At 29.4% G+C, this 10,667-nt stretch overlaps 2 protein-coding genes across 2 annotated transcripts; both read right to left on the bottom strand.

Moving 5' to 3' along the window:
* On the bottom strand, window positions 1–905 carry LOC112703957 (uncharacterized). Its single transcript, XM_025755565.3, has one exon. The coding sequence runs from the start codon at window positions 895–897 to the stop codon at window positions 376–378; it is 522 nt and encodes a 173-aa protein (XP_025611350.1). The 5' UTR covers window positions 898–905; the 3' UTR covers window positions 1–375.
* Window positions 906–5,608: 4,703 nt separating this feature from the next.
* LOC112702344 (probable inactive receptor-like protein kinase At3g56050) lies at window positions 5,609–9,118 on the bottom strand. The gene is made up of 9 exons (XM_025753341.3): window positions 8,520–9,118; window positions 8,264–8,402; window positions 7,984–8,055; window positions 7,766–7,909; window positions 7,536–7,676; window positions 7,093–7,457; window positions 6,794–6,984; window positions 6,573–6,705; window positions 5,609–6,468 (listed from the first exon to the last, which is right to left on the bottom strand). Exons 1-9 carry the CDS (start codon window positions 8,635–8,637, stop codon window positions 5,864–5,866), a joined length of 1,908 nt encoding a protein of 635 aa, XP_025609126.1. The 5' UTR covers window positions 8,638–9,118; the 3' UTR covers window positions 5,609–5,863.
* Between the last annotated feature and the right edge of the window lie 1,549 nt (window positions 9,119–10,667).

The following is a 10,667-nucleotide window of genomic DNA, read 5'->3' as shown; positions in this document are numbered from 1 at the left end:
TATGGAAAAACATGTAACAGAAATTCAGGAAACGGTTATTAAATGGACATAGAAAAATCAACACAAGCTTATTAAAGCAAGAAATGAAGAGAAAGCTCAAGATCAACTGAATCTAAATGCTTGAGAAGCATCAACCGGGACGACTAGTAGCATTCAAGCAAGAGAAATTTTAGGTAGCAACAATTTTTTCTTATTTTTGCCTTATATTTCACCAAACACTAATTTAAAATGAAGATTCACGTATAGTTATTTTCATGTAAAGTTGATAATTAAAAATCATTAGATAATTTAATGTGTCTAACTGAATTATCATCTAATAATTTTTTACTATCAATTTCACGTGAAAGACAACTGCATTAGTTTAATTCGTTTTTTTTAGTGTTGGCTTGTAACATTTCCCTGCGAGCAATGAGAGGGACGAAAGGCCAAAGGACCAGCAGCATAGACAACAGCCTCATAGTTACTTCCGGCGCCGCCACGCAAGAGCTTGTTCTCGTAGCGAAGCGGGGCGCCAGTGAGGCCATAGTTCACATTGGAGAGTAGGCCACAGGTCTCAAGAGGAGACCACACAAGCTTAACATAACAAGAGTGAAGTGGATGATCTAGTATATAGTTTTTCATCTTGAACCCTTCAAGTTGTGCATACATGTAACCGTTCTTGTCTGTGTCAAAGACCTTGTAATAGAAAACTTGAGCCTTGTAGTTCTTGCATGTGATGCTTACTTTTGCCGAAGCTACTGGCTTGGCTTCACTTAGTGACCAGGTTCCAATGTGATCACAGCTTTGGCAATATACCATAGCTTCAACCACTACATCTTTGGCTTCTATGTTGGGAGTGATTGCAAGAATTAGAAACAGGGTAGAAAGTAGAAGGAAGCTTCTAATCATGTAAGCCATTGATTGGGATAAAGGGATTGGCAATTGAAGAAGCATTGGATAGATGGGTATATATAGAGTTGTTATAAGGATTAAGGAGACGGAGTTGATCAAACTCCTCATTCCTCAACGTGCTTTCCACCATGCTACCAACAATTTTGGCTCTTATGATCTCTCTACGTGAATCCCATCTTCTAATGTGAGTTGGCATCTTGAAATTTGAGGGGTGAATACCCACATCCTTCCACTAACAACTTTTTCGAATAAGTAGGACGTCCCAATTGAAGAGTGAGCAAGAAATTGAGGAGGATGGAGAGGTGATTTCACCGATTCACAGCACTAATAGCGAGAGTAAGGAACTGAGAATGAGAACGAAAACGCTTATTTAGATTTTGGAATCTAACTTGAGAATAGGCAACACTTTTTATAAGTTTTTTCAAAAAATTTAAACGTATTTAGTAACATTTGAGTATAAATATTACTTAACAATTAATTTTAAGATTATTATTAACATTTTAATAAATATTACAAGTTAAATGTTACTGAAAGTCTAAAATGTAGTAGTGCAACAAACAAACAAAAAACACTATTAGCGGCCTTTATTCTTTTAACTTCGTGAAATTGAGTGCTTATGTGATATGTTAATCACTTGATCTCTATTCATTAAGTATTGAATCTTGCTAGGAATTAATGGAATATTTGGATAATGTGTACAATGAATTATTTATTTGGTTTAATATGAGTTAAAAAATGAACAAGATAAAATACTACTAATTTCTCAAACACAATACACTCATACTATCCAAAATAACTATCCGAATAACATGGATAATAAACATCTGATATCCTATTGAATCGAATATCCCTAAACCCCAATTGTATACATTGTACAGATACTTCATTGACTCCCTATACTTCCTCTTAAGTATTTCCTAGAATTAACATATTCTTTTAGGAAAAGTATAAGTAGACAATGAAAATATTAAATAATGTGAATACGGATGTTCATTTCACTAGGTGTATAGATGGTTATTTTAATATTAAGATTTAAGTGAGTAATTTAGAGGTGTAGTGTGTTTTTATTTGATTGGTGGTTGTTCATATTGTTCAAAAAAAATCATTGTTTACCTAGTACTCGTAATTGTCTGAAACTTTTTAAGATATTTTTTCTATTTTTTGTCATTTTTTATATACATTGGCTAAATTTATTATATAAAATATTAATAATTTTTAAATTTTTCCCTTATAAAAGATATACATATTAATAATAATAAAAATGATATTACTAATGGTTGTTATCAATCTTATTTATTTATTATTAATTATTTTAAAATATAGATATTTAAATATTTGATATTATATCTACATAGTTAGTTGATATAAACATTCTATCTATTTTAGATAAAATATTATGTTAATTTTTTCATTATCTATTATAAAAAAATTTAATTTTAATACATGATCAGTATAAAGCAATTTTATGTGTGCATCTAATTTTGTAATGCCACATCATTAAAAATATCTATCTTTCACTTTTACACTGTCAGTGCATCAAAATTAAACTCATCATAAAATAGAATATACACTTCTCCTAATAATAATAATAATGATGAGTTTATGTGAATTATGATGATTAATTTAAATTGAGTATACCTAAAATTTAACATAATGCAAGTAATATAATAGCTTAACAATTTTTCTAAACAACAATAAAAAATTAAAAAATATATCATCAATTCAATTTTTATAAGTAAATTTTTTTTGTCAATTTTAGTTGGTCCTTAATCACAAATAAGTAGTTTAATATTAGTATTTTTTTTCATAATACTATTACGGGAATATAAATTTTTTGAAATTATATTGTCTTTATCTTCACATTATAAATTATGACAGAAAAGGTTTATAGGATCAAATTATTTTACAAAAAAGTTGTAGAGAAAAAAGAGTCTTCGTCGATTAAGAAGACCAACGTTTTCATAAATAAAAAATCAATTAATAAGTTTTTTAGTTATTATTTTTATGTGAAAAAATTTTATTTTTTCATTAATAATTAATTTTAACATTTATTATCTAAAAGTTGAAAGAATTTAATTTGTATACTTTTATATTTGATTAGGTATTAAATTTGTTGCACAAATAAAAATAGTTAAATTTCATGATTGTTATTTAAAAGGAATATTTTTTCTCTCTATATATATAAAATTATAATTAGATATTAGTATAAAAAATTTATATTGATAGTTATAAAATTAACTCAGAATAATTTTTTTTCTAAACAATTGAATCTTGATTCGAATTATTAATCATAAAATTAGTATTTTTTTCTAATTATATATAATAAATATTTGAAAGAAGAGAAGTGAAAAATATAAATTAAAAAGATAAGCAGTGAAAATTTAAAACTAAATAAAAAACTAAAAAAGTATGTATATAATAAAAATTTAATAATATTTTTTATGTAAATAATATTATAAAATTATTTTTTAATATATTTAATTATAAATTTAATATATTTTTTATAATTTTATAAATTTATTTGAATTATATTATATTATTTTATTTTATTTTATTAGAAAAAAAGTGGTGAGAGATAGAGAACGAGAGAGAAAAGAGAGAGAAAGATAAAAAAGAAAGAGAGAAAAATTTGTTAATTTTAGAAAAAAAAATTTATTTAATTGTAATGAAAAAATATTTTGTAAAATATTTTAATTTGTCAAATTAGTAATATAAAATATAACATTTATAAGTTATATATAGAGTGAAAAAGGCACAGAAAAATAGAGAAAGGAAGAGAGGTAGATAAGAAGATATAGGAAACAAGAGAGTTTATTCATTTTGAAAGAAAAGATTTCATCTCAATTTTAATGAGAGAATGTCATGTGACATATTTTAATTGTTAAATTAGTAATATAATAATATAATTATATTTTAATTTTAATTACAATTAGAAAATATTAGGTTGCATATTTTGATTTTTAATTTTATAATTAATCATTGATAATGATATATAAAAGAGATATAATTGGTGAAAGAATGAGAAAGATAGAAAAAGAAAAAGAAGAGAAGAGATAACTCTTCAATTGAAATAATTTTGGAGGAAATGATTTTATCATGTAGACATGTTTCATTACTTCACAGAAAAAACATTGTGAGGAGTTAACCAATTTTACAGAAGTAAGATTAAGGATCGAACAAAAATTTCTTTTTTGTTGAAAGCTTTGTTATTTTTTAGATCCACATCTAAGGGTGTACATGAGTTGGGTGAAGTCGAGTTCGTTTTGATTTGAACTTCAATCTTAAATAATGACGGAGTTTATTTTTGAGATATTTACTCGACCCTAAACCATGTGAAATCACACTATTTTTGGTTCATACTAAAATCGGGTCTAGACCAGTGAAATTTGAGTCTTGATAAGCTTTCTGTCAAAAAAATTATGTTGTATTTATTTATAAAGAAAAAAAAAACATACTTGTTACCGAAAAGTTGATATCTATATTTGAACTTGAATTTGTTCATAAATTTTAATTTCATGCTTCTTTGATCTATTTTCTAATTCAACAAGTATGATTAAAAACAACACAATAAACTTATAATTAATTTAAAATATTTTTTAATTCTCTTAGAATACACATAAAGTCGGGTGAAGTTGGATTCATCTTAATATGATTTCGACCCTTAATAATGACCGAATTTATTTTTAAAATCCTTATTCGATCCGGTAAAATCATACCAAATTAACCTTTAAAATATTTGAATCCTAACGAAATCTTTGGATCAAGCCAAGTCATGTACACCCCTATCCACAACAAATATCTAACCAGCTAATTGGGGGATACTATAAAAAATAAAAAAATACTATAAATTTTTAATAGCATATCAAAATAACTCTATAATAATGTCAGTCCAATAATTCATCATTCTTCTTTCTAAAATGAGCAGTGGTAAATGTGGTATATAGTTTCAATTATCTTTAAAAAATATGGCATAATTTTATTTTATTTTTTTACAAAATTAGTCGACAACTGTGATAGATAGGTTTCTAGTAATTTTAACATAAATCATGAGTAGTAATTTACCCCATATTCGTAGAAAAAATTCTTGACATCAAGTATATCTTCTTTTAAAGATACCTAACAATGTCTGCTTAGTCCTAAATTTTGTTCCTACTGGTCCAATGGGTAAATTTAAAGCAAATGATGTCTACCAAGAACGTGTCCAATTTCTATGCATACAGCAGGTCGATTGAATGTAATAACATTGGGTACTTTTAGCATTGTTTTTAACAAATAGAAATTCAGAATGTGTTACACACATCACTTCTTTAGATCAACGAACGTGAGAAGAACTACGATAAATTGATCATGGTCTTATGAAGAAAAATATCTTGAATGGACTTGAAAAGAGCTGAAAATATCTTGGTTCATAATTCAACTGACTTGAAATAAACTCATATACAGTAACGGCCTATAAGACACCAACACACAGATACAGAACATAATACGATATGAAATATGTAAATATATAAATTTTAAAATTTTATAAAATACAAAGATATAACACATATATATATAATATAAAATATTTTTTAAATAAATTATAATAATATTTTAATATTAATATTTTTGTTTTAATAAATATTAATATATATTATTTCTAAACTCATCTAAAAATATATATTAAGAATAAAATTGGACACACTGACATGTAATGGTACTTAGATATATCTAAATATGTCTGAAAATTATTTTTTAATTAAAACACAGTTGAATACAACAAACATGCCTGTCGGACGAGCGTCGATAAATATCGTGACGGCTACAGCAAGTGTCCATGTTTCGTAGGTAATAGCTAATTTCTTACACTTTAACAAAATTTACCACCTTTTGATCTCCATTATATACATGTGATTTGCAACATTCCTAATAGATACTTTGAAGTATCAATTTACAAGTGATAGCTATGATTACTCTTGTGAGTTAACTGATTTCATATTGCATCTGCATTAGAAATCTCAAGTTCAGCCCACCAAAGTGGTGAAAGCCTTGGAACTGCAGCTTCAGGAGCTAGTTTTGTTATCTCTCTCAACCTCACACTCACTTGTTTCATTGTTGGCCTCTTCTCTGATTCAGAGTTGCAACAACATTTTATCAATGCAGCAACTTGTTCTAGCTGATCATCTTGGTAACATGCTAGTGTTGGATCCACCACTTCTTTGAGTGCTTCATCACCTTCAAGATACTGTGTTGCCCAATTCTCAATCAACCCATTAATACTATCCACTGAATAACAAGCCTTTCCTGTTACCATTTCTAATAGCATGGTACCAAAGCTATGAACATTGCTCTCAAGTGTTGCTGGTGCCATGTCAATGTGTCTTTTCCCCCAAGACTTTGTCTCAGCTGAAGCTGTTTCGTATGAGAAACTAAAGTCTGAGATTTTCGCAGCATTGTCCTCCGTTAGATGGATAACTGAAGAATTCAGGTTGGTAAGAGTCATAGAAGGTTCCAACTGGTGCAAATGTTGTAGGCAGTAAGCTGTCCCGGCCGCGATTCGAAGTCTTGTTTCCCAGTCCAAGTGCTCAGCTTCTCTTACTGGAGTTTCAAAGAACATATTGTATTAGAACTTGTATGACTTAAAGTTCTAGAATTTGATGCTTTTTCTTTAACAGAATAACTTCACAATGATAGGTACTCACTGTGTAAATGCTCAAATAGTGTTCCATTCGGGGCGTATTCGAAAACCATCATTCTGGTGAAAGGCTCCTCTTCATCACAATAGCCAATCAGATTGACAAAATTCCTGTGGTTCACTTTGGATAACATGTCTATCTGTAACCAAAATTGCTTAAACAGTTAATAAAACAATTAAGATGTATTGCTTAAATTGTAAATCAAAGATGGAGTTTGGTAGTGGTACCTTGTTTCTAAACTGTGCTTCTAAATTCCTTGACCAATCCTTTGATGATGTTACCGAAACAGAAGCTACTGCTATTTCAACACCACTAGACAAAGTCCCTTTATACATTGTGCCAATGGGTGAAGTACCAATTACATTACTAAAATCTTCACATGCTGCTTCAATCTCTGTTCTCTTTAGCTTTGGCACACCTGAAAATGAAAAAACACTAAGCATGTCATGAATTAAGATATTAAGCTTAAGCTGATAGGAGGAGGCAACATGAATGGTTATATCTTTAACAATAGTTAGTTATTTACCGGTTACGAATGCCTTCTGAAGCTGTCCACTTAGTCCTGTGGCCCAAGGTCTAACATTAGTCACCTTGTTGATCTTGCAGAGAAATATTCCAATGCATGTAATAAGAAGCAATGCAGCACCACCTATGACTCCAATCTCAACTGGAACTCGATGATTTTTCGAAGTGGAACTTCTAGATGTTACTTCAGACTTGGAAGGAGGAGGATTAGAAGCATTTTGTCTAGGGGAAGCTGGTGATGAAGCAGGGCTACTAAGTGGTTGATTATATACACGATTATAGCTATCTTTGCCGGCATGAAAGTGTTTCGATATAGGACTTTGCAGTAGACTCCTGATCCCAGTGTTTTGATCAACATTTACATCCCTTGAAACAAACCAAAACAAAGTGTTAAGACATTTACTAAGATAGAATGATCACTTTTCAATTGATCAAATAACATACCATGAGAAGGATCTTGTTGTACAAGCAGGCCTTTTAGCTGCATCAACTAGCTGCTTTTTATCTACTTGACTTTCCGAAAGCATCTTCAGTTCATCGATTTCGGGGGTGAAACTCACAAGAAACTCATTGTTGTCCAACAAACTGCAATACGAAGAAGTTAACAACATAGTGGTACAAGTTCAATATTGAAGATAGAGTACTTGTTCTAAGAGCATTATTATGATCCCTACAGGATTGACAGTGAGATATTACTCCCAAGACCAATAGGTATATGTCCACTCAAGTTGTTGTATCCCAAATCCAAAACCTCCAACTCTTTCAACTCTTCAATTTCTTTGGGGATGATGCCGGAGAGCGAGTTGTTCCTCAAAATACTGCATCATACTCAACAATTAGCAAGGAACTGCATAGATGATGCAAGAGAGTGAGTAACAAACAGTTTTCTTACATGGACTTTAGGTGAACAAGGTTGACTAACTCAGGTGCAAGAGTTCCTCCAAGGCAAAGATCTTTCAGATTCCTATGAAGAACATGATGAATTCAACATAGACATTAAGAATAGAGTAGAAAACAGAACTTGGATGTTTCATTTCATGAACCAAATGAAAAATGAAAAACATACACACTCACTAAAAGAGAATATTACATTCTCTTAATTCCTTATTTCTGTTTCAGGAAATAAATTATGAAGAACACAAAATAACAGAGAATACAGAATCAGCACTTACAAGGCCACTACTCTTCCATCTGAACACTCAACACCAAACCAATTACAAGGGTCAAAAACTGCTTCATCATCATACCAATTTGACAAAGCACCAAAAGGGTCACTCACTATTCTCTCCCTCAACTTCAAAAGAGCTTTACCTGCACATATTAAAAAAAAAAAGGAAAAAGTTTCACTTCTCAGCATTTTGTCAAAGGTACCTAAAGAAGAATTGAATATTTCAAAGGTTTCATCACAAGCTCAAAATATTTCACTACCTTCTTCATTCAAAGTGTAGCAGAAGCCCAAGTTTTGAAGTAACAAACACACCACCACCGCAAACCTCAAAACTCCATTAAAATCCATGAACCATCTTAGTTTCAAGCTCTTGCTCATAGTTCTTGTTTATCAATGTACAGAAGAGAACAGATTAAAAAAAATGAACGACCCAGATTGAGTTTTTCCTTAAAGAAACGAACTTTGATAAGAGCTTAATCTCAAGCTCTCAAGAACACAACCTTGGAACTTGTCGTGGTACTAAAGAAGTGAAACAAGCAACGTGGGGTGTTATGCTTAAACCACGTTCTGGCACTTGCAAAAGGAGCTTGGTGTTTGAGAGTATGGACCCCAAAAAATAGATGAGAACGCGTTTGTTTGTTCACAATAATTCAAGTTTGGTTTATACTTGCTTCACTCATTGATTCTGAGCTCATGAAATTGGATTTATGATCCAAGTCATTTCGTACAAATGGTGGTTGGTATTGTTTCTCAATTCTCACCATGTTTTAGTTATCTGCAAATCATAGAAAGAAAATGAAGAATATAAATATATTGTCACGTCAAACTACAAAAGTAAAATAAAAAAAAGAAAAAGTACAGGGAGCCAATGGCTTAAGCGTACAATATGTACAATGAAGGTTTTGGAAGTATTAGAGATATGACCATTAGTGTTACATTGTCCTGTCAGGTTACGCTTTTGGGATAAATAGGTTCATGATATGGTATTAGAGTTCTAGATCCGAAAGGTCAAGAGTTTGTCATGTGAAGTTGATAGCTGAAAGCCGTTAGATGAAAATTTAGTCAAATCAGTCAAATTATCTAACGTGAAGTTGATAGTTTAGAATCGTTAGATGAAAATTTAGTCAAATCAGTTAAATCATCTAACGACTTTTAGTTATCAACTTCACATAAAATCGACTGCACCTAAATTTTTACCAAATTAAAATCTAACCATTCTTAAATATCAACTTCACACACGTAAAGGTAACGAAGAATTTTCACCATATTGAAACATAGCTTACTTTTATCTAATTTAATTCTAAGCGTAAAATTTGATAACCAAGTGGATTTAGTTTTTTTTAAGGAGTTTAAAAGTATAAAACATGTGGAAATAGAAATTGAAAGAGCAAGACAAGTTCTCAAATTGATTAAAGTAGAGAGTGGAATAGTTACAAGCTTTAATAAAGTTCCTCAACTAGGCTGTATGAAAGGGAGATATATGATAGTTATCTCTTCAAAGACATTGATAAATTTAACCCACAATTTTAATTATAATTTCAAAGATTAAACTTATAACCAAGTTCATTTATAAGGAAAATTGTTGATAAAAATAAGTTTTTAAACATCATTTATATGTTTCTAATTGTTTGACAATGAACTTTTTCACTAATTCACTTCAAGAGAAAGAGACTATTTCTTTTAGTCTCAAGTTTTCATTAAATTATTGAAGAAAAGACAAATTTATCTATTACTTGATCATTTTAGTACTAATCTATGGACAACGAGTCAATAAATACTTTTTCTATTTTACATTAAATGTGTTTTTTTTTTATTTTTATTGTAAATTAAGTATCATTTTTTTAATTTCAAGTGATTAATTAATTTTTATCTATTATGTCCTTTCTTCTGTTATATAAACAGAAGTTTAAAAGACTAAAAAATTAATAAAAAATAATATTAGAGATATTTTATTTTTCTTTTTTTATTGTTTATATTTTTAATAAAATTCTTTTAATACATGTATAAAATCAAAAAGAAATATTTAATATAAAATAGAGAGAATGCTAAATAGGTTGGATAAAGAATTGTTGTAAATTATTCTCTAATATACCAATAATTGATTGATTAGTGAAAGAAAAAGTATACGTTACCAAGAGAGAGTCTGCCAACTATTACCAACACGTGATAAATTAGGATTAAACCATGATTAACTTAGACGTGACTTTATTTAATAGATGGGCTTCATGTCTAGCCCAACTCAAGTTGGCAGATTTTGGCAGATAAAAAATTAGTAACGTAGCACTACTGTCAGTGAAAATCAATTAACCAAATAAAAAAAAGTTGTAGAAAGTGTAGAAACTTATGTTTGCAAGCAATAGTATTAAATAAAAGAGAAGGTTATTAATTTATTATTACAGCAGAGGTGC

Source organism: Arachis hypogaea, chromosome 7, assembly GCF_003086295.3.
Source record: "Arachis hypogaea cultivar Tifrunner chromosome 7, arahy.Tifrunner.gnm2.J5K5, whole genome shotgun sequence".
NCBI lineage: Eukaryota > Viridiplantae > Streptophyta > Magnoliopsida > Fabales > Fabaceae > Arachis > Arachis hypogaea.
Note: the sequence above shows the minus strand (reverse complement) of the source record. Positions and strands in the feature narration are given on the sequence as shown.